This window comes from Melospiza georgiana, chromosome 7 (genome assembly GCF_028018845.1).
Source record: "Melospiza georgiana isolate bMelGeo1 chromosome 7, bMelGeo1.pri, whole genome shotgun sequence".
NCBI classification, from domain to species: Eukaryota; Metazoa; Chordata; class Aves; order Passeriformes; family Passerellidae; genus Melospiza; species Melospiza georgiana.
Genome location: NC_080436.1, coordinates 24,915,647 through 24,939,498, shown reverse-complemented (window position 1 = coordinate 24,939,498; position 23,852 = coordinate 24,915,647). Strand labels below are relative to the sequence as shown.

Below are 23,852 nucleotides of genomic sequence, written 5' to 3'. Positions count from 1 at the left end.
AGGGTGCCAGCAAGTTGCTGCTCAGGGATAAGAAGTTGTAGCTGTGCAGTATTGTGGGAAGAGTGTTTTTGTCCTTGCCTAGTAGAGTTGGTCTGGTAGAGACGGCTGCCAAAGGACAGTGACAGGTAAGTCATTGCTTGGTATGGATGCAGGGGTGGGTGTGCATGAGCATTTTGGGGCTGTAAGACCCATGAGGGAAGATTAGTGTGTCTTGTTCTTAAGTTTTATAGTACAGTGGAGGGCTCAATATGAGCAGTCCCAGGGTATGGGGCATGTGGGGAGAGCCACTGTGGCCCATTTTGGGGAGGATGCGTGTGCCAAGGATTGGGGTGAAGGCTGCCTGCCCAGCTCCTGCTGTCAGGGCTGTTGTCTCTGCAGTTCACCGTTGGCAGCGATGAGGAGGAGCCCAGCAGCACTGCGGCTCCCGCGCAGTTCCACGTGGAGGAGGAGTGTGGCATCCTGTCCCCCATGCCTCGCTTTGCTGATCTGCTGCAGGACAAGGGCTCTGCCTCTCTCCACAGGTAGGTGAGCAGTGCCAAGCTGCCTGCTCTCCCTGGCTCAAGGTCACTGCACAGAGTCTGTCCCCAGGGGAGGTGGCTGTGCTTAGCCCAAACTTGCCTGCTGAGTCAGAAGGGACATGGATGCGCCCCAGAGGGAGAGCATCTGTGAGCAAGAGGGCTGCTCTCTGGAGGGATGATGATTCCATGGGACTCCTGCAACCTCCATGGGATCCCCATAGTGCGGGGTTAGAGGCACTGGGCTGCACACCTGGTGTACCCTTCCTCGCAGCTAACTTGTGCTGTCATGCTGAGCTGCAAGCTGGGAAGCCCCAGGAGGGGACCATGAGGCCATTGACTCAGGGGTAGGTCCCTGACACTGGGCACAAGCTGATCCCACTCTGTGGTAGGGAAGAGAAGGAGCAGAAGGAGCAGCCTTCAGGTTTAGCAGGAGATGACTCCTGGCCCTGCTCATTCTCAAGGTCTTGCCAGTCAGGGCTGGGCCATGGGACCCCAACCCCTGAGGCCACTGGCCATTGTCATTCACCCTGCTTACTACTGTCAGTCTCTTTGGTTCCTACAGCCCCCCCGGGCCTCGAGAGCGTCTGTCCCGTGGGTGGGAGAAGCGCAAGGCCTGGGGCCAGGTGGCGAGCGGCCCCAGGGGTACCTATGACTTGAAGGAGAGGATGTGCATCGGCAGCATGACCACCCTGGAGAGCGCGGCCTACCAGCGCGTCCCCACTGACGAGGCCGAGGCCCAGATGCTGGCGTCTGCTGACTTGGATGGCATGAAAAGTGAGGCTTTACAACACTACTTGTCTTACCAGTGCCTGTGTCCCTTTGTCCTGTGCTTCTCTTGGTGTCCCTTTGTCCCATGCTTCTCTGGCTCTCCCCTAGCAGCTGCAGGCATGGTCTTCAGCCTGCCACAGGACCTGGTCCTCACCTTCCTGCTCCCCACATCCTTCTTTTCCATCAGTGTCTCATCTCTGTCAGCTTTGCATTGTCCACAGTGCTGATCTTTATGTTTTCAGCATCTCTACTCCCACCTACCCCATGGATGCCTGCTCCACCACCCACCCCCCTGTCCTCTCCAGTTCAGGGTTCCCAGCATTTCCCTGAGACCCAGCTCTCTCCTCTCCTGACACACTTTCCCAGCGATCAGCCCTCTGTACGACACACTGCCAGCTCTGCTATTGCAAAAACCTGAGGTGAGGAGCCGCCCCTCTCCTCTGCTCTCCTGGCAGAGGCAGCTGCCTCCTCTGGAGCGCCTCAGAGGGGGACTGCCCCTGTGCGTGGCACGAGGACAGAGACAGAGACGTCATGGAAATGCACGCTCCGGGCCTGAGGACATGGAGAATTCAATAGGTTGCTCTGCAGGCTGGAGAGGGAGGGAGACACCAGAGGGGAGTGAGGGAGAAAAGCGGTGCTGCACATGCAGCCCGGGCCACGGGTGCTGCATCCCTGGGCATCTGGCACAAGACCCCACGGAAAAGCGAGGACCCTGCTCTGGAGGAGCTGGTGGGCAGCCCCCCACAGAAGCATCCCTGGGTGGAGCCAGGCTTCCTGGAACCTCATCAGTCCCCGGGGCTGCTGCAGCCGGCATCTTCATGCCCCGTGAGCAGGGGAGCGAGGCACCGGGGCTGGCCCCAGGGCTGTGCTGAATCCCCCAGGGGGGCAGCTTGCTTCCCACACGTCAGCCTGCCTGTCCTGGCTCCTCATCTGAAGGCGTGTCGTTCATGACACCTGACCCCTGACCTTCACAAGGACAACATGACAACCCTTCAAGAGAGAGAGGAGCCAGCAAAGGAATCAGAAGGGGGCAGCAGCCCGGAGGTAGTGATAAGCACCTGTATTCGCAACTCACTCGGCTATGAAGACTTTGATGAATTTGCCTTCAATTTTGAAGACTATGATTTATGGGAGGCCATCAGAAACCATCTGGGCTACCCAGGCGGGGAGCCCACCTGTAAGTACCAGAGCAGTGACCCCATGATTGCAGCTGTAGATCAGAGCCCCCTGCTACAGTGCATAACCCCCTCCTGTGTTTGTTGTCTGTACCCTCTCCGTGTCAGGTTGGTCTTCTGGTTTAGAGGAAGTACAGTCTGCCCCACTGTGTGTCTGGGGACACCAGAGGAGCTGCCTGACGCCCGTGTGTCTGTGTGAGGTCTTGGTACCAATCTGTGTTGTAGTGCTGAGGTGCTTTCCCCGTGTGTCTTGCTCGAGCAGCTCCAGAGGCAGCTGCATCTTGCTGTTTGTGCTTGTCAGGATGTGGCCCATGCTGTGGGCAGAGAAAAAGCAGCTGCTCTGAGGTGTGTAAAGACAAAGAGATTTCCCCTTCCATTTGTAGCACAAGGTGACAGTGTGCTGCTGCTCTTTTTCCTGGAATTTGAGTTGAGGTGCAGATCTGACAGCAGAGGTGGTATCAGGTTCTAGCTCTGCACCGTAGCCTAATTGCCCAAAGGAAAAAAAAATAACCTTGTCTTTGTATCTGCATGCTTGAACATGGCTGTGAAACTAGCTGATGGCAGGCTGGCTGGTGTGCCTGGAGAAAAGAGGAAGAAAGGAAGCAAGAGTGGGAAAAGCAGGGAAGGAGAGAATAGGGATCTTGAGAGTCAAGAATGTCTTCCTGTTCTCTGCATCTGTTTCTGTACCTTCACATCCCCTGCAGAGCAATCTCTGAGCTGTTTCAGAGACCATGCAGAAACCAGAGCCTCACTCCCATCTCTCACAGGGCTCCTTCCTTGGTACCTGTTGCTAAAAGGTAGCCCACCTTGGGAGTGGTACTATTCATAGCCATGGCTCATGGGTGTCCTCATCTGGATCATGTGTTAATTTTTCAAGGGATTTTAGGAGTGCACATGGGAGGGTGGTGTCCCAGAACTAGCCCACTAAACAGTTATACACAGAAGAGTGGGAAAGCAGAGTGATTGTAACTGGAGCTCAGGATGCCTCGGTTCAGCTTCTGCCTCTGCCACAGACTGTTTGATCTCAGGCAAAAAACTTAATTTGCCCTGCCTTTCAGTCCCAATATTGTGTTCTCTTTGTCATCTGTTCCATCCTTATAAGCCTTCAGGAAAAAATGTCTGCCTGTGTGCTTCTGCAGGGACCAGCTAGTGGGGATTAGCTTCTGGCTGTTACATTAACAGCTCTGCTACTTGTTACTGTAAATTGATAGGGCATATAATAGTAGCAAAGTTCAAAATAGAAACCTGGAGCAAATTGGTCCCATCAGCTGTCCCAAGCTGAATGAGCTGTAAATTAAAAGTGTGAATAAATTGTTCCAGGTTCAGCTTGGAAAACATGGATATTCTTGGGAAGGTAAAAGGGGCAGATCACCCTGCAAGGTGTGATAATGCATCACTTACAAAGTGGGGAAGATGGGCTTTCTAGTAGTTAACACATTCATTGATTGCTACAGCTAATACTGTAGGTGCTCTGTACAGTAAACTCTTAATTGTATAATGAATCCACATTGTGGATCAATCCTGCAGAGAGGTATGGCAGAGTCAGACATGGCTGAGACACCAGAGTCTGTTTTGTGTAGAGCCAGCTCACTTTCAGCCAGTGCCACTTGCCCACCTATTTACTCCATGGCAATGTCTCTTCCAGAACCAGCTCAGATCCAGGAGGAATATATTTTGAACAGAATGGAGTCCTTGGTCTCCTTGCATTCTTTTAACTGTTTAGAGTGTGGAGAGTGCTGGACCTGGCACCTGGTTGGCAGCAGGGATGAGCTATCCCTATCACACTGAACTCAGCATCAGCCAGGAGAGACTTGGGCTCTGTGCATGACAGGGCAGTAGCTTTTTCCAGAAGTATCTTTTTATATATTTCAAGAGTCTGCGTTTAAAGTCCTTTTTTTTGCTATAGCTTAAGCATTAGGGTGAATGGGCAGTGTCCATTATCCTTGTGATGCCAGGATAGCAGGTTGCTGTCTAGTACTGATACAAATACTTGGATGCCTCTTTCTGGTCTTCCTTCTTGTGGATTGAGGGAAATGAAAGGAGGGGAGCAGGAGCTATTGAAGGTGTAAATTGAAGGCAATTGCCTGCTAGCGAAGGCATTCTTGGGGAAGACTTTAACCAGTGCAGTCATATTTGTCATATTCAGATGTTCATCTGAAAAAATCTGACTGTGGAAGCTAACGTGACGAGATCATCTTCTGGAAGAGACTGTAGGAGATGCTGTGTGGGAGGGTGACATACCAGTTCATGGTAGTGGAGCTACCACAGGAATTGCTCTCTGTCCTCTGACGTCACTGTCTTCACACTCAGATCATGGGGAGCACTGGAGAGGAGCTACAGCAAGAGCAGCACTCCTTGGGGAGTTTGGCTTCAAGCAAAAATGACAGATGTATGCCCTGAGCATATCACCCTTTGGTCTCAGTCTAAGATCCTGTCCTGAATAAGGAATTTTAGGTGCTCTCTTGAGCTTGACTTTCATTGGGGAAGGCACCGGAAATGGTCTCTGTAGAGCAGCCTGGAGCATTTCAGCTGGGTTCTGTTTGGGACTCCCTAAGCCAGTGGTTCTCCTAAATTAAGACCAGGTGCCCACCCTGCTCCTATGAGTTGTATCCCCCAGCTGACATCTCAATATCCACAAACACTACCAAGGAAGAGCAGCAAAGTAGATCTCTCCTTATTCTGCTGTAGGTAGGGCTCTGGAGATATGCATTCACTGATGCTCTCTGACCCTGCAGCACTCTGATTCCTGTCCCTGTCACTGAGTGTGGGAGTCACTGGAGGTGCTGTCAGGAAACGTGGCTCCTTGCTTTTTATTTGTCCTCCAGCCATTGTCTGGCTAAGACTGTGGATGCTTTCTAGGGCTGTTGTTAAAGAGCACTGTGTAATAAGTTGTCATTGCTGAGAGGAAAACTTGCTGTCCTTTGTCTTGCTGAGTAGAGTGTGCCTGGGGCCTGGTTTTCCAGGGACACAGAGAGAAGGAGTCCCAGGGTGCACAGGAGAATCAGAAACTGCAGGGATTGGAGCAAAGGTGCCAGATACCAAGGTCATCAGCATGCTGGACTGCTTGTTTCATGCATGAGCTCATACTGAGTGTGCTGAAGTGGCTGCTGTGCGTGCAGGAACGGAGAAATCCATGTGAAACTCAATGGAAGCCCCACACGTGCCCGGCTCCCAGAAACGTTCGTGGTGGTTATTGGGCCGGTATTGGCTCCTATCGACATTGCAGGGCAGTAAGTGGAGCAGGGAGGAGTCCCACCATCAGCAGGACGTGCATCAGCAGGGCAGCCAATGGGGGAAAATGTCCTCAGGCTCAGTATTGATTCCTTTTATATTTAATTTAGCGACCCAGATTTCCAAGGTGCAAGGCCATGGTATGCCTGGCCTGATACTGGGTGTGTCTTTCCATGCCAGAGGTGTACAGATATTTTTCTGCAACATCAAAGAGGCCACTCAGACTTAAAACCCTGTGCTTTTTACTGTCTCTCATACCCTGAAGCTGCAGGTCTTGAAGCTAGGTGCAGAAAGCTGTATGCAAGTAGAACATTCACCCCAGCCAATGGAGAGCTGCCCTTGCTCTGCCAGGGAGAAGACCTTGGCATTGTCTTACAAGCACAGCCAGCAAACCTCAATTGACCAAAGCTGAGCAAGAGCCCTGACTCCATAATCTAGTTGGGTGAGCCTGCCCATCCTGTAATGAGGCTCTGAGGGTTTCCACATTCCTGTGGGTTGTCTGTGCTGAGAAAGATACACTTGCTGTCCCTGGGTAGTGTCCAGGGAAATCCTCCCTGGCAGGCTGTTGCCTGGTGCTGTTTCTCTGGCATTGCAAAAAGGCTGGCATGGTTGTGGCTGCATTTTGGTGGTCACTGGCTAGCCAGCAGCACAGTGATGGGTCTGTGGAGCAGCCTTAACAGCCTTTGTGAGGCTTTGCCTCAGCCAGCCAGTCTCTAACTCAGACCTTTTTGAGGACATTACAGCAGCACTGCGGATCATTTAGAAGCAGCGATAGCTCAACTTCACTGCCAGCCTCTGAGCCAGCCCCAGGCTGCAGTGTTATCCTACAGTCTCGTCACACAATTAAATAAAACAGACATTGATATTTCCTTATGTCTCCCAGACCAGCAGCTAAATAGCCTTCCCTTTCACTGCCCTTCATGCTTGCTGAGCACTAGACCTTCCCTGGTGCAAGGGTGAGGCCCAGCTAGGTGCCTGCCTTTGCTGTGTGGGTGCAGAACTGTGCAGGCAAGGCTGCAGGTTGCTTTTTTTGGGAGATTATGGGGAAGATTCCCACACCACTTGTTTGAGTGCCACGAGTAAAAGCATTTGTGATGAAGCCCCAAGAGTAAGCACAGCCTAGGAGGAAGCCTTCTCTGTGAAGAGGTTAGTTCACATCTCTGGAAGAGATGAAAGTAGGCAAATGAGGCAGAAAGGATCTTCAGAATTCTGGCGGAGGATGGTGAGTTCTACAGCTGCCAGGGTTTTGATAGCCTAAGTTAATGAGAGAAGGATGTGCTCGGATGTGTTTCCCTGCCAGACAGTGTATATCCACTAGACAAATTGGTGGCTTTTTTCCTTTCCTATGTCTTCAGGCCACCGCTTTGAAGATAACCCAGGTGTGAGGAGGCATCTGATGAAAAAACCATCTCGGAGTCAGGTCACCAGGACAAGCAAAAAATTAGCATCAACTCCATCTGTCAAGAAAAAGAAGAAGAAGAAGAAGTTGGATAGAAAGCCCCACGAGGTATCCATGTGCTGTCCTCCCACATTTGTTCAGAAGCCATAAATCAGGACTAGAAACATGCAATTTATAAAGTGATGTGTTTCAATATAATTAATTGTTTACATGACCTTGAGGGTGACATTTTATGCTGTTATCCATTACCATGAGAGCTGAAAATACACTTTTTTCAATATAAGGGGAGATTTCCCTGAAACCACAAAGCTCTGACTTTAGGAAAGACATTTAAAAGTCACAGAAATTGTGATGTTATTGTGGCAATTGGCAGCACAGTAGCATCGCTATCTTTGGTAAGTGTGGGAAAATTAGGGGGACACCAAGAGGAAGGCAGAGGACAAAATTGCAGCAGTTTGGTAGAAAGGGATGCTGCATTGCATTATTCTCTCCTTTCTGCCCACATCACGTGACTTGGAGCTTTCTGGTGCTCCATGTGCTGATGGAAACTCCTGCCATGCTGTCAGTGATATTTATCCTGGCTGCTTCTGTGCAGTACACCTCTGGTTAAACCATGGCAGGTCTATTCCAGTATCCTGTCAGACCAGGCAGTACCTTGAGAAGAGAGCTGAGGCTTTCTGTGTGCTGCTGGTAGAGCTGTATGCATCTCATGTCCTTGTGGTCCACATTAGGTGTTTGTGGAGCTGAATGAGCTGGTGGTGGATAAGAACCAGGAGATGCACTGGAGGGAGACAGCCCGCTGGATCAAGTTTGAGGAGGATGTGGAGGAGGATACAGCAAGGTGGGGGAAGCCCCATGTGGCTTCACTGTCCTTCCGCAGTCTGTTGGAGCTCAGGAAGACTATTGCCCACGGTGAGTGAGGAAGAGCAGACCAGGGTTTGTCTCTTGCTCTAGGACAGGTTTTGTTGGATAGCTTCTGTCACTGTTAGGTGCCTCACTGGAGGCATGAAACAACATCTGTGTCCAGGCTTCATGTAGGGTCTGTGGAGACACACTCTGCAGCCTGTTTTCAGGGTTTGCATTAGCTCAAGGGTGCCTGTGTTAGTTCCACACTCTGCTTCACTGGTCTCAGGCACATGGAAGCTGCAACCCCCAGCTGTGCCTTGGCCAGCAGGCCTTGGACCCGTCTTTGATGAGGTCAGTAAATTTGGTCAGAGTGGGAGACTGAAATGAAAGGAGATACCAGAATGACAACTGCATCTTGGAGCTTTTGGGTTCTCTTGGGGCAAGGGTTTACAGAAAGGACATGGGGCACTTGGGAATCTCTCAGCTGAATCTGTACCCCAACCAAAGCCTGGCTCCTGGTGGAACAGCTGTGTCCCCAGAGTGTGAATGCAATGGGGAGTGTTGCACTCTAGGAGCAGGGCTCTTCCCCTCATGCTGGCAGGTGCTGTCCTCCTTGACTTGGAGCAGACCACTCTGCCTGGCATTGCTCACCTCATGGTGGAGACCATGATCATCTCTGACCAGATCAGGGCAGAAGATCGAGCCAACGTGCTGCGTGCCCTGCTGCTGAAGCACAGGTGGGTGCATGTGGGTGCGGGCTCTCAGGGCTGGGGGTCACCTGTGAGCCCCAGGTGGCAAGGGAGGCACGTTGCCTCATGGCCACCACTCTCCCCTCAGCCATCCCAATGATGAGAAAGAGGGCTTCTTCCCGAGGAACCACTCCAGCTCCAGCATGAACTCCATCGTGGGGAACCACCATCACAACCACACCACAGACACATGTGTGCCCCTCATGGGGGAGGAGCGCATTGAGATGGCTGACCCCAAGGCCAACGAGACTGAGTGCAAGGAGGTGAGGGTGACCTGGGGGGGGGGGGTTACTGTGTTTTTTCCACACTCTGGGGACAGCTGTTGGCAGGCCATGGTGCCCACCTCTGAGTCCCTTTGTGGGGAAACTTTGTAATGCAAGGACTGGATCACCTGGAGCACTGGACATCGGGTTGCTGCATTATGATTTTGGTACCTAGTTATGGCTTTGCACTGTGTGCAGATGTCTGCTTGAGCATGTAGTGGCAGCAGCAGCCCTGGCACTTGCAGGGTGGCCTTTGCTGTGAGGGTGCCTTGTGAAGCAGGCATTGAGTGTGCAGCCAAGGCAAGCCCAGCTGCATTTGTGCCAGTGGGGCACGAGGCTGTGTAGGGAGACCAAAGCATGGGGACTTCACCCTTACTTATTTGTGTTCTTTCCTGGCAGAAAAACCCACATCTTCATAACTCTGAGGGCCATCGTAAATACTTGAAGCTAATGGAGAAAATCCCTGAAGATGCAGAGGCCACAGTGGTGCTTGTGGGTAAGAGGTGGCATGTAGAGTCCCCCAGTGACTAGTGCAGATCCTGGTGTGCCCTCACTCCCCTGGGATATTTGGTCCTCTCATACGTTTTCAGCTGGGGAGTGAGCCTGGTACACTCCCTCCTTTGGTGATGGTTCATCTTCTGTTTGTGTATAGCAGATATATGGCCTGCCAGGCTAGTTCTTTTCCTAAATTAAAAAAGAGGTTGACTGATGTTGCTCCTGGGAGCTGGGGCCCAACTTAGGGGTGGAAGTCCTGCCAGGCTCACAGTATGTCTGGTTTTGCAGCTCAGAAGTAGGTGAGTGGTGCCTGAGGGACTGATGGCCAAGCCATCACCCCGCCCCTTGACCATTGCTGCTCTCTTGTCTGGCCTCTTAACACCTTGCAAGTAGCTGGGCCCTGTTCCTGACCAGTGTTGGCTGCTGGCTGTGTGTGCCAGCAAGCTTTGAGCTGACAGAAGCAGGGCCTGGCTGGTGGCAAGGTCTCAGGTAATGACTGTAGCACTACCAGGACATATTTCCCTGTACAGGAGGGCTGTGAGCAGACAGGCCTGAGCATCAGTGGGCTTGGTGCCTTCTGATTGCAAGAGTATTCCTCTTGGCACTTTGCTGGCATTAACTTCTCAGCAAACTACACTACAAGCAAAATAAATGTCATTGTCTACCCAGTAGATTAAAAGCTCAGGCAAAGAGGCTTGGCAGCTCAACCTAACTGATGCTTAATCACGATGAGGCCAACTCAGGTTCATAAGTGCACTTTTGAGTACTCAAATAACTAAACATTGGCTTGTTTCTGAGCTAAGGCTGTGTCTTGGGATTTGCTTTGACTCTCGGAAGGCCCAGATTTGCCAGCCTGACATAGAGCACAGCTCTTTGCTGGACACAGATGGCAGAAAGATCAGTAATAATGCCAGTGAAATACCAGTATTCAATAAACATTTGTGCTGGGTATGTGAAGGAAGTGGCTGGTGTGCTGGAGGATGCAGGAGTACTTCCCAATCTGTTAGGAACCAAGGAGACTGCCAAGCACTGATGAGATGCAGACATTGTAAAACAAAATGTGCAGTTTGCACCTATGAGTCTTTAGAGCACTGACTTACTTTTCTCTGAAAAAAAAAAAAGTTTAGGAATACAGGGAAGGTACCAGTTAACAGAGAAAACTCATAGCTCAAGGAGGGGAGAACAGTGAGCCAGTTCCTATAGGCTGTTTAACCTGACATCCTTCTCGACCAGCATAGTGGCAGAGCTAATATGGGATTCAATTACTAAAGAGCTAAAGAATATGAATGTAATTATTGCCAAGCAGTAAGGTTTATGGGAAATAGGTCATGTCAAACAAACCTGATTTCATTCTTTGATGAGATTAGAAGTTTGTTTGATAAAAGTAACATGTAAAAGTTTCCTTCCATAAGTGGGAAAAAAACCTTCTGATTTAAACTTAGACCCTTATAGTGTAAATAGAGCCCATCTGTAGGGATTGAGAATGGGCTAACTGGGAGGCTAAAAAAAGTAGCACTGCTTTTGAATGATCAGTGAAGCGCTTGGAGCAGTCCTCAGTGTGAAGTTCAGTGCTGTGTCTGTGGTCTGGAGAAAGTACACGACTACAGGGCTTGTAGGAACCTCCAAAACCCCTGTCTGCTGTTAAAGGCAGCCCAGTACAGCCCACTCCAAAGATTAACTCTGCTCCAAACATTGTCCCCTGGTAGGTTGTGTGCAGTTTCTGGAGCAGCCAACCATGGCCTTCGTCCGACTGAATGAGGCTGTCTTCCTGGAATCTGTCTTGGAGGTCCCAATTCCTGTCAGATTCATCTTTGTGCTGCTGGGACCTAGCCAGGCCAACATGGACTACCACGAAATTGGCCGCTCAATCTCCACCCTCATGTCTGACAAGGTGAGGAGCTGGTGGGCAGTGATGCTGTGGGGGAGCTTTGCTGGCTCCTCAGAAGACAGCCCTTAGATGAGAGCTATGGAATGGCTCAGGTGGGGTAGGCAGGTGTGAGTACCTGGGATTTTTAAGATCAGCCTGGCTTGGCCAAGGTAGAATGCTCCAGTGGAGAGGAAAGAGTAGGACAGACACTTATTTGGCTGGGACAGAGTGTGCTAGGCTGGGTGAAGAAAGGGACCATGAGTAAAAGCAGGAGAAAAGGATGTCCCAGGGTTAGAGGAGTGGTGTTCAGTTGACATTTCACAGAGAGGTGGGGAGGCTGAGTGATGCCTGTGACCATGGCACCTGGCCTGGACTACACTAACAAAAACCCAGCAGTTCCTGGGGACTGTTTTCAGGTGTTTAGATGGAGCTTTTTTAGCTGAGTCCCATGGCTGGGGCATCCATGCAGAGGAGCATATCCATATAGGAGAGATGAGGAGAGAGGAAGGTTTTTCACCCAAGCAAGTGCACTGCTAGAAGTCCCCCATCTGTCTAGATGGCAGAAATTGAAATTGATTACCTTAGAAAGGAAAGACAATCTGAGCATCTGCTGCATACATCCAGCACAAGAGGATCAGAGGTTCACAGGTCCTTCCTGCTGGTGCCATGTAACTATAAGCAAGTAACAAACCTTCCTGCACTGCCTCTATTGCACAACTTTCACTGAACTGGAGACTAAAAGGCTCAATCAGAAAAAGTGCATTAGAGGCAGCAAGACTGAAAGATTCCTTCCCTGAAGCTGTGTGGGGCTCAGCTGAGAATGTGTTTTTAGCCAGAAGAGGAGAGGTGCCATTCCAGCTCCAGTGCTGTTTGTGGGCTGAGCTCATTCATTTGAGTCTCTGGTGCTCCTGCTGGAAGAGCAGAGCCAGCTGCTGCAGCCAGGACTGGCCACAGCAAGGTTACACAGTCCTGGCGCCGTGGAGAGAGCACAGTATCATTTACATTGAAGCTGTGGCTCCAGGGAGTCTGTGTGCTGCAGGGACCTTAGCTGTCCCCTACCTCCTTTACAGGCTGTTCACTCATTCATCATCCTCCAGCCTTTTCTCTGGAGGCATGTTCCAGAGGCACTGCAGCACTTCCACCTGTTTGCCAGCAGCTCCCTGCCCGGTCTCCTTAGTCCTTCCTTGCTAGCCTGCTCTTGCTGTCAGAAATATCTCCCCTTTTCTGCCTAGTTTCCTTTGCATGGCTTCCCTCATGCTGTAGATGCCTATTTTCTTGCTCTCTTTCTGTCTCCCATGTGGACACTCCCAAGAATCTCTTATGCTCCCTGCTCAGTTTGTGGTTCTTGTGCTTTCTAACTGTGATGCTTTAGGGCTCTACCAGCTTCTCCCTCGAAACAGGAGGTGGGATTCAGGAGTGTGGGTCACAGAGTGGCAGTAGTGAGATGAGTAGTGGATGGAGGGGGAGAATGTTCCTCTAAAGATCACAGCAAGCATTGTCTTTCCCGGCTGTAGTAGCTGGGTCTAGCCTTGGTATGACCCTTCTCCCTCTCTCTTTTTCCCTGCCCCTTCCAGCACTTCCATGAGGCTGCATACATGGCAGATGACCGTCAAGACCTCCTCAATGCAATCAACGAGTTCTTGGACTGCAGCATTGTCATTCCCCCATCAGAGGTGGAGGGGAAAGACTTGCTCAAATCCATTGCCACCTTCCAGAAGTTGCTGCTGAAGAAGAGGAAGGAGAGGGAGCAGAAGTCCATGAAGGAGGGCACTGCTCAGGAAGCCAAAGGTCTCTCCATTCACATTTGGGCAAGTTTGTGCCTAGTGCCCTGTGTGCACCAATAGGCCCTCCCCTCCCAGAGCCTGGCAGAAGGGTGAGCAGGGCCTGGCTCCTGCAGTGGGGAGTGGAGAGCAGGAAAGGGGAGCAGGACAGTGACTGTGGGCAGCCCTGGTGGCTGGGGACAGCTGGAGGCAGTGGGATGTGCTGTTGCAGAGGCCCACCAGGCTAGTGCTGCTCTGTGAGGTACTGGGGAGAGGGACAGCCCAAGGGCCCAGCTGTGTTCCTTGCTGAAGCCTTGCCCTCCATGCACCTCCAGAGCTGTGTGAAGTGAAAGCTGAGGAAGAAGAGGAGGAAGCTGAGGATGACCCTTTGAAGCGAACCGGGATCTTTTTTGGAGGTCTGGTTCGGGACATAAAGCGCAGGTACCCCAAATACCTCAGTGACATCAGAGACGCCTTGCACAGCCAGTGTCTCGCAGCCGTTCTCTTCATCTACTTTGCTGCTCTCTCTCCTGCCATCACCTTCGGGGGACTCCTAGGTAATGGGCCTGCTTTCTGGTCTGCTCTTTGCACTCTGGGACACTGGCTGTGTCTGTGTGATGCTGTTCTGGGGTGGGCTTTGGTGCTGTTCACTCAGGGAGAGTGGTAGTGCTGTGCCTCAGCTGCTGCCTTGTTCCCTCCCTGCCATTTGGCCTCTCCAGCCTCGGCTGCCAGGGCTCCCTCCATGCTCCCTGCCTAACACAGGGCACCTCTGACTGATGGGATGGGGACCTGCCTCCTCTGTCGAAAACTTCCTGTCTGTGGTGATGGTGCCTGTGTCTGGGCTGTAACACTCATACATTGTTCTCTTTCCCAGGAGAGAAAACTGAGGGTCTCATGGGGGTCTCCGAGCTGATAATCTCCACCTCGGTTTTAGGGATCCTCTTCTCCCTGCTTGGAGCCCAGCCACTCCTGGTCATTGGCTTCTCAGGGCCTCTGCTGGTGTTTGAAGAAGCTTTTTACAAGGTAAATGTGAGACAGTGTCTGTGCTTGGCACCTGCTCACTGTGTGCTTGCTCTGGAGAGGGCAGCTGGCATTTCTCAGCTATACAAAGGGTCTTTGTTGCTGTGAACTCTTTGAGTCCTTCCAGGCTGCTCTCAGCTCAGCCAGGGCTGCCCTTGGCTCTGCTGACCCTTGGCAGGTCCCACTACAAGGACTTCTACCTCCCACTGCTGTATCCATTGTATCCATAATCCCTTGAGGTGTGACACTGATAACAGCACTCCTCTACATGCTGATTGTGAGGACAGCACTGTCTCCCAGCCCTGTGCTGCTGCATCCTAAAACTTTATTGTTCTTGGGGCTTCTTTTGAAGTCCATTTCACTACTTTTATCTGTGTCTAGGTTTCCTTTTATGGGAGCTCAATAACATTGAGTGTACCACCCATTTGGGATGTGCCACATATATTACTCCCACCTCTAAGGATGAGCCCAAGGGTTTGTGGAGGGGTATCCTGGCCAGCCAGGATGCATATGTTTCTTTCTCAAGTAGCATGACCTCTTTGCTCTTGAAAGCATCCCTGTATCACTGTACCTTCAAGCAATGGATCTAATTCTTCTCCTTTTCTCTGACTCCCAGCATGTCTGTGTCTTTGAAAAAGCATGTTTTTTTCTACAGCTCGATTTTCACCTTGTCAAGAGTTTGGAGCTGGTGATGCTATTGCAGAGTGGGAATTTCTCTGCTCTCCTGTGACTGCACTTCTCACTGACCACTTTTGCTTTGTCCAGTCACTGTGTACAGAGGAGTACCTCTGCCTGTGGTGGTACTGAGGGAGGCTGCAAAGGGGAGGGATGTGATTTGTCCTGGAAACAGCTGGGGTGTGTAGATGAGAAGATGCAGTGGAGATGGTCTTCTCTGTGGTGGCAGCCTGGGGCCTTTTCTCCACGCACATACAACTGTCTGTACACAGGGTGCTGTGTGAGATCGTGGCCTTTATGCACTGGGATGTAGCAGGATGCTCAGGCTCTCCTTTGTAGGGAACAGGCTTGTGCTGTTGAGTGCATGGAACAGCGGAGAGCTGTGTTTGAGCAATGGCACCTCCATATGGGTGGGATGGGGAGTGTTATGCTGGGCTGGCTTCAGCAGAGCATGAAGGAGGTACTGTTACAAAGACTGGAGCAGTAAAGACCTGCTTGGTGTGAGCTGTCAGGTGTTAATGCAAAGTCTGCAAATTTACCTGTGATTCTAGCCATGAATTGACTGTTTCTGTGCTGGATGCCCAAGCAGATGTAGATGCTTTTTTCCAGGACAGTCTTTGATCTTAATGGGGAGTGGATGCAGGAGGCAGCCTGAGGAGACATGAGTAACTCCTTCCCCTTTCCATTTCAGTTCTGCCAGACGCAAGGCATTGAGTATCTCACAGGCAGAGTGTGGATTGGTTTGTGGCTCATCGTCTTCATCTTCATTATCGTGGCAGCAGAAGGAAGCTTCTTGGTGCGCTACATCTCGCCCTTCACCCAGGAGATCTTTGCTTTCCTCATCTCCCTCATCTTTATCTATGAGACCTTCTACAAACTGTACAAGGTGAACCTTCCCTGGGGAGATGGGTTGCTGCATCTCTTAATCCCTTAGGAACCTGCTGCTTTAGCACACAGGAGGTGAGGGAACAGGGCCAGCTCAGCCACAACTTTCCTAGACATTCTGCAGAGCAGTTCTTTGCTGGTCTCATGCCTCAGCCCAGCTGGCTCCTGTGCCACCACAGAGAGTGGCAGGAAGAGCCCTAATGTCTCTCTCCCCTTCTCTTCCTGCAGGAGGCATTAAAGAGGGGCCACTTTTCTCTCCCCAACCCTCTCCAGCTGGGTAGGTTGCGAGGCGAGGTGACGGATGCTGGGATTGTTCGTGCCCACCATCTACTGCCCTCACCCCTCCACAGAGCAGGACAGCTCCGCTTCCCCCTGCCCCAGTAGTGACAGTGCCCCCTGCCCCTCCTTGTGGTAATTTGTCTGCTGCTTCTCTCACCTGCTCAGGTGTTTGCAGAACATCCTTTGTTGAAGTTCTACCCACCAAACGTGCAGAGCAGCGTGAATGCCAGCGTGCTCTCTACGGATGCGATGTCACTGGGAACCAGGATGCAGCCCAACACTGCTCTGCTCTCCCTCATCCTCATGCTGGGCACCTTCTTCATTGCCTTCTTTATGCGCAAGTTCAAGAACAGCCGCTTCTTAGGAGGAAAGGTGAGAAGTGTGTGGGATTCACATGTCAAGGACAAGGGACACACCAAACAAATAATGCTTCTGGCTACAGATCTTTATTGTCCAGAACACTTGGACGTCCCCCAAAGAAACACAAGAAACCCTTTAAATACCTTGCAGGAGGGATGGTAGCCCACCCTAGGGTGCAGACAAGAGCTGACTGTTGATGATGGTATCTGGACTGTCCTGCTCCAGTGAGGCTGCTGGAAAGTCCTCTGGACCTTGGGAAAGCTCCTTGGATTGGATACAAGTCTGTTAAACTAGAATATAAGAAGAAGAGCTTACAAGTTTTTCTCTTTGGACATCTCTCTACATGCAGGGTACCTGTGTAGTACCTGGAGCACTGTGTAAATAGGCCAGCAGGAGCAATTAGCCAGTCATACAGGAGCATGTTGTGTGGGCAGTGGGATGCACAGCCCCAGGGGTTAAGGCTGGGTTTCCTTGCCCTGCCCATCAGCAGTGCTCAGGTTTGCAGTGGTGTTGGCCCCATTTGGGGCTTCTCTCTGCCGTAGGCTCCCTGTGCATGCACGGAGCTGCCCTGCTCCTTTGCTAATGACAGGTCTGTGTTCTGCAGGCGCGGCGGATCATCGGAGACTTTGGGATCCCCATCTCCATCCTGGTCATGGTGCTGGTGGATTACACCATCACTGACACATACACACAGGTAGGTGCCAGCCGAGCCTTTCCTGCAGCCCAGCAGTGATCCCTGTGGCACTGGCCTGCTCTTGTGCAAAGGGGAATTTGTATTTCCTGCCTCTTTAGTCATAACAGCACAAAGCAAACAGAAACATTCCCCTCATCCTCACTCCCACGCTGAAGGGAAGCTCCCAAGGTCTTGCTGAGGCTGAGGCCAGAGCTACAGGGACTGGAGTGCCCCAGTGTCCTTCTGCTCTTCTAGCTGCTAGTAGGAGAAATCTTAGGGGCTTTAGGGAGATTCAATGCAGCTCGTTCCTTCTTTGCAACACTAAACACTTGCATTCAATCGACAAGACATAAACTGTTTATGCACCCTGAAGAAGGTGGCATGTAGAATAGCTTCAATGGGGGTATTTGTCATGAGTTTAGTACTCAATGTACTTATTCTTTTCTTGATGGTAGGATACTAATATTTTGATAACTTTATCTCAAATACAATTTTTTTCCCAGTTTATGCACAAACTTAAGTTTCATAACTTAATGTTATCGAACGAACATATCTCACAGGTTTTATTTTTTTTCTCCTTTTTCAGTAGATATGGAATTATATATTGGGTTGGGTTTTTGTTTTTCTGGTTTTTTTGGGGTTTTTTTTTGCACTAAGATTGGGAAGAGGTTGAAAAGTATTTCCTGTTCATCATGCAAGCTTTTTATCAAAACAGCCCAAGGCCTGGTGGAATCCAAATGCATTTTTATTCATTTGAATTTCAATGAAAAATTTCAGTCTATCAGACATTAGTAAAATCATGCACTTTGTTACATTCTTTTCATACCCTTCTACACTTCTCCAGTTAATATCAAAAGCATTATCATTTTAGTATTAACTCAGCAAATGTACAAAGCTTTCCGAGAAAATGGTACTTAGTTACACAGCTTAACTCAAGGACAAACATTCCAGAAATATTATTCATACTTATGCTGATTAACATAAATGCAAATCATAAACTCTGCCTGCAGTGCAGATAGCAGAAATTGCTGTAGAGCCGCACAGAGCCAAGGGTTCAAATGCTGATGAACGCAGGGTCAGGATGATGTACAGCTAGGAGTCTGTGTGGTCTGATGGGAGCACAAACATGATATTCCCTCTGAACATGGTCAGGGTGAGGTCATTTCCACAGAATGTGGCCACTTCTGGGGTTTGCACTTCAAAAACAATGCTGTAAAACGTCTCAGAAAAGCCTTGGAAAGTCTAGAAAGCCACCTCAGAAAATGGTAGGCAGTTCAGAACACTTAATTTGTCCAAGCTGAGGTCAAGGAAGCATTTTAACCATGGTCTGCAAGGACTGACATGGGAGCGACGTTCCTGAGAGTAATTTCCTTGGTCTCTTGGAAAAAATGAAGGGAATTTATGTAGCTGAAAGGAAATGACACCGGCCTATGTTAAAGAACATGGATTTTTTTATACTGAAGGGGATTATCCATGAGAAAGTCCTGCTCAGTTCAGGGTGGCTTATCCCATCATTGGAGGCATTCAGAATAGGGAGAGCAGGAGGATCAAAGCTGTGTGAGGCTGTGGGCTTGTTTGTATTAATGAGTAACTGCTGGGTTTTGCAACTACACCACCAGAAGCTGAATGTCCCCTCCGGCCTGTCGGTCACATCCCCTCACAAGCGTGGCTGGTTCATCCACCCCATGGGCAGTAGTGGGACCTTTCCACTGTGGATGATGTTTGCCTCTGCCATCCCTGCCCTCCTGGTCTTCATTCTTATCTTCATGGAGACACAGATCACTACGTGAGTACCTCCCCCTCCAACCTCAACCACTGCTAACCCCTAGACAGGCAAGGCCAGGATGGGTGCTGGTTCACTTGGAAATGCAACGGACATCCCAGAGGAACAGCAAGAGCAGGATTCTGGCCATTTCAGACTGTACCTTGGTTTCTCCCGTCATCCTTTGGTTCCCCTCTTGGCAAATGCTGTGGTGGAGACTTGCCTCAGCCAAGCACAGGAGGAAACTGCTAACCTGAGGCTAGCAGCCACCATCCCCCTCCTCAGCCATCTTTTTGTTATCCCCATGTGTGCTGTCTCCAGAGAGCGAGTTGTCCCCAGCTGCAGTGCTGTCCCTGGGCCCTGACCTGGGCCTTGCACTGACCCAGGCTCTATTTTCTTCCAGGCTGATTGTTAGCAAGAAGGAGAGGAAGTTGCTGAAAGGCTCTGGCTTCCACCTGGACCTTCTGCTCATTGGCACTATGGGGGGCCTGTGCGCTCTCTTCGGGCTGCCCTGGCTGACGGCGGCCACGGTGCGCTCCGTCACGCACGTCAATGCCCTGACCGTCATGAGCAAGGCCATTGCACCCGGGGAGAAGCCCAGGATCGAGGAGGTGAAGGAGCAGCGTGTCACCGGAGTGCTCATTGCTGCCCTTGTTGGTGAGCCTCTGCTCAGGGAGCAAGGGAGGGGAGAGGTCAGCACCGAGCACTGGAATCTCCTGGCAGTGTCCCTGCCCCATGGGCCTGTCCATGCTCTGCCTGCTCACTGCAGGAGTGCCCACACCTACCCATACTGAGCTGCCTTTCCCTTGTGCTCCAGGCCACAGAGGAGGTGGGGAGGCTGAGGTGCCTTGTGGAGGGGCTGGTGTGGGACACGCATGCCCTGAGCTCTGTCTGTGCAGGTCTGTCCATTGTGATGGGGAACATGCTGAGGCAGATCCCCCTGGCCGTGCTCTTCGGCATCTTCCTCTACATGGGGGTTACATCGCTCACCGGCATCCAGCTCTACGAGCGCCTGCTCCTGATCTTCATGCCATCCAAGCACCACCCTGACCACATCTACGTTGTCAAGGTGAGCAAAGGCAGGTTGCACAGAACGAGGTAATGAGGAGAAGAGGAAGAAGAAACAGGTGAGGGGACGATGGCATTTTGTTAGAGTGATACTTGGCTTAGTGATCCTGCTTGGCTGCAAGTTTGTGCTGAGAAGTGCAAGGCATGCAGAGAGGTGGTACAATGCTGGCAGGCTGCACCCAGGAGTGTATTGCCAGGATATTGTATGGATTTGACAGATAATTTGTAGGATTGATGCACTGCTTGAGGGGGTAGAGGGACACTGCCTTGCCAGGTAGGTATGCTGCCAGGTAGCACAGAGGCTGATGTGTTATGGAGTTCTACCTGGCTGTAGAGTAAAGGAGGATGGACTCTGCAGCAGCAGTACTCTGCTGTACTATGCTATACAGAAGAGTTTTGTTTTGCCAGTTGGGTCTTTGTTAATCTGTGTGGAAAGATAATGTGTTCTTAGACTGGATTTACCTACTAGGTGAAGACCTGGAGAATGAATCTCTTCACCTGCATTCAACTGGCCTGCATTGTACTGCTCTGGGTGGTGAAATCTACAGTGGCATCACTGGCCTTCCCCTTTGTCCTGATCATGACAGTGCCATTGCGACGCTTCGTGCTGCCCCGCTTCTTCCACGACAGGGAACTCAAAGCGGTGAGCTGTCCTCAGTCTAGCTTGCAACACTGGAATAAGGTTGAGGAGATTTGGCAGCCTGAAAGGCTGGGAGATCATGGGCCAGCAAAGCCTTGAGGGTGTTTGCTCAATAGCAGTAAGTGGGTGGATGGCTTCCTTGGATCTTGTAGCCCTGGGAGCGCAGTAAGAGATGGATGGGCAGCCTGGGGCAAGGAAACAGGTTCCTACCAGGCAGAGGCCTGGAATAAGGATTTCCCCTTCCATCTTGTGGCTCATTCATCAAGAAACACACCAATTCCCCACTGAACCAGCAGCAAGAACAGCCCAGCAGCACATCAGAGCCTATGGCTGTAGGCACTTCAGCATGTAACCACAGTGCCAGGGTGCTGGCAGCTCTTCAAGAGCTGGCAGCTCCTCTGCTGCTGTCAACATCCTGAGCTTTTGTTGGAGGAGAGCCTGGAGCAGCACCCAGAAGTGAGTGCTGCCAGCAGGGGGAGAGGAAGGAGCTGCAGTGCTGGACCAAAGCCCCAGGCTTTAGAACAGAAAGGGCATTGGGCTGGGGACGCATGGATGGGCATGAGGGTTTAAAGAAGGAGCCTGTTGGGAGGGGAAGGAGCAAGAGCTTTGCTTTTCCCAGCACAACTCAGCTGACTGGGTGGCTGTGTACTGATCCCTCTGTGCCAGGCTTAACCCCACAGTGGGGGCAGCTGTGGCCTTCATAGCCTGGTCTCTGCCTCTTCTCAGTTGGACTCGGAAGATGCGGAGCCAAATTTCGACGAGGATGGCCGGGATGAGTACAACGAGCTGCACATGCCTGTGTGAGCTGGGAGCTGCCCTCCCTGCTCGTGAGACAGGCGGCTCAGGCCTGCTCACCCCTCCCAAGAACTAACTGGAGACTTGCCATGAGTCACACTGTCTCTTGCCTGGACCAATGAATGGCTGTTCCATAGCCCTGCAGGATGCAGCCCGGCTCTGGCTGCCCCATCGCTCGCTCAGCAGAGGCTGTGAGTCTCTCTCCTCTTGGACCTGGTGTGCTGAGAGATGCCTCTCACATCCCAAAGCTGTGTGGGTCTTGAGTGCCCCTGGGTCAGGGGTCTGTCCCCTCCCTGCTGGAGGCAGCCTGTGCCTGGTGTCCAGGCGGTGAAGGGGAACCATGCCAGCTGGTGCCACTGCATTCCCCTCCACTACCATGATGCTTGGGTAGCTTGGGCATCTCAGCACGTGACACTGAGCACTCACAGGAATGGGCCAGAAGCTGCCTCTTCTCCCAGGCTCAGCTGGCAGATGCCTTGCTCCTGCTCTCTCTGCCCCCTTCTGGGAGTGCTCACACCGAGCCTCTGCCACAGCTTCTGGCCCACGAGGCTGCTGCAGCCTGGCAGACAGGCAAAGAGGGACTGGCACCCTAGCCCCTAGTCCTCTGGACCGTTTTCTGTCCAGTCGCCTTCCCAACTGACTGTTTTCAGCTCTTGCTTGACATGGAAGAGGCTGTTTGGCTCCTCTCCCTCTCAGTTTTCCTAACCTTATTTCCAAAGGCAAACTGCACAGGGAGGAAAGGCTGGAGACAAACAGGTATTCAGAAGCCTTGAATGCTTGCCCTCTTGCAGGAATTAAGAGGAGCCCTCTGCCATTCTGCACCTCCACAGAGGTTACAGGAGTAAACACTCATCACAGGGCTGTGTCGCAGTTCCTGATCCCCACATTCCCGTCTCTGAGAACAAACAATGTTTAAGAAGCTACACACGAAATATAGTGCTGGAGCACAAACCAGTCCTTTGGGTCCCCTCCTTTTCCCTGTGCAGTGATCCACTGAGTCTGGCTCGCTGCAAGCTTGCAAGGAAGTCACTGAAACCCCAGCCCCAGTTTTGCTGCCATACTGAGATCGCCTTTCACATCCAGTGGTGCCCTCCAGGTAGGAAGAAGCTGCACTCAGGGTGCCCAGCACTCAGCCCCCATCACCCCTGGGCAGCTTCACAGAATCACAGAATGGCTCAGGTTGGAAGAGACCACAGTGGATCATCTGGTCCAACCTCCCTGCCCAAGCCAAGTCATCCCAGAGCACATGGCACAGGATTGTATCCAGACAGTTCTGCAATATCTCTAGGGAGGGACACTCCACAGTCTCTCTGGGCAACTTGTTCCAGTGCTCAGTCACTGCACAGTAAAGTTCTTCCTCGTGTTCAGGTGGGACTTGCTGTGCATCACACCTTCCCACCTGACAGACCTGTTCCCTGGGGTGTCCTCGAGCGGGCAGCCTTTGTGCAGAGCTGGTCCAGGAACTGTTTGATGGTGCCCTTGCTGCCCCTGGAAACTCCAAGGTTAGTGCCAGGAGAGAAAGGCAGCTCAGCCTCTTCCTGATGGTCAGAGCTGGACTGTTCTTCCAGAGGGAGCTGGGATGCTCACTTCACCATTGGACTTGGGAGAAGATGCTGCCCCCATTCCCATGTACCAGCCTGGCTCCTGCGAGAGATGGTGGGTGCTTCATTACCGGGAGGGTCCAATGCCTTCCTCGGGAGGCTGCAGAAATATCCCATCAGAGAAAGAAGCCTCCCCACAGCAGGTCCTGCCCACAGCCTGGCCCCTACAGGGCCCGGGGCAGAGAGACGAGTGTCTCTGTGTGTCTGTGGCCGTGTGTGTCCTGTCCTCCCTGTGTAGTGTAGGAGGCCTGTTGTTTCTGTGCATTGTGACTCTTCTGATTGTAGTGGAAACAGCTACACCAATAAACTCTTCACAGGAACTGTGCCTCTGGCTCTACACTTCTGGTTTTATCACCAATGGCAATAAATTAAATTGATTGAAATTCCCCAGCACAAAACTTCCTTGCCCACCACAGCCAGCAAGGCAGCAGGCCCCAGCTGGAGCAGGGACTGTCACCATGTTCCCAGCATGGAGGTGGGCTTTCTGTCACCATCACTGAGCAGACTGGTTACTGTGGACTCAGCCTCCACACTGGCTGCTGGAAACAGGAGGCTGAGCCCCATGTTTCACCACATAAACCACAAGAAACACATTCTCCTGCCTGTTTGCCACCAGTTCTCCAGGGAGTGATCTGGGATTGGGCCAGTGTTCACTTTCTCCCTCATAGGGGACTCATGCCAGTCCAGGACTGCACTTCTACCAGAAGTTTCTCCCTCTTTGCTATATGAGAAGGGGTTTATATTTACAAAAGTAAACCTGTCCAGAGACTTAAAAATAGAAATTCTTTTCCCAAAATTATCAACCTTATTATTTCAAATAATTGTATTGTTTAAGTAAACTGTTTGGGTTTCTGCCACCTGGGTTCAAGTACACTCAAGTTATCTTCTGCAGTTATTTTTGTTCTCTGCAGCCAGGAGGGACTGGCACACCTCTGTCAGATACCACTGGTAGCCATTCACATGGCTGTGTGGCTGGGAAGTTAAGGAGACTGCTAGCTAAAGCCATTTCTACAACAAAACTAT

The 23,852-nt window shown here is 51.4% G+C and overlaps 1 protein-coding gene across 3 annotated transcripts in view; it reads left to right on the top strand.

The window, feature by feature from the left end:
- The window catches only part of SLC4A3 (solute carrier family 4 member 3), a 32,051-nt gene extending 10,369 nt beyond the window's left edge, over positions 1-21,682 (top strand). For all 3 annotated transcript variants that reach the window (XM_058027446.1, XM_058027448.1, XM_058027447.1), the window contains 19 exons: positions 379-521; positions 1,081-1,292; positions 7,048-7,199; positions 7,823-8,003; positions 8,539-8,674; positions 8,775-8,949; positions 9,349-9,445; positions 11,151-11,335; positions 12,886-13,099; positions 13,407-13,628; positions 13,946-14,094; positions 15,458-15,652; positions 16,096-16,302; positions 16,895-16,984; positions 18,583-18,749; positions 19,129-19,382; positions 19,625-19,794; positions 20,263-20,436; positions 21,160-21,682. In XM_058027446.1, the coding sequence (XP_057883429.1) occupies positions 379-521; positions 1,081-1,292; positions 7,048-7,199; positions 7,823-8,003; positions 8,539-8,674; positions 8,775-8,949; positions 9,349-9,445; positions 11,151-11,335; positions 12,886-13,099; positions 13,407-13,628; positions 13,946-14,094; positions 15,458-15,652; positions 16,096-16,302; positions 16,895-16,984; positions 18,583-18,749; positions 19,129-19,382; positions 19,625-19,794; positions 20,263-20,436; positions 21,160-21,237 (3,201 nt within the window). In that variant the 3' untranslated portion in view covers positions 21,238-21,682. The remainder of the gene's footprint in view (positions 1-378; positions 522-1,080; positions 1,293-7,047; positions 7,200-7,822; positions 8,004-8,538; positions 8,675-8,774; positions 8,950-9,348; positions 9,446-11,150; positions 11,336-12,885; positions 13,100-13,406; positions 13,629-13,945; positions 14,095-15,457; positions 15,653-16,095; positions 16,303-16,894; positions 16,985-18,582; positions 18,750-19,128; positions 19,383-19,624; positions 19,795-20,262; positions 20,437-21,159) is intronic.
- Positions 21,683-23,852: the final 2,170 nt, after the last annotated feature.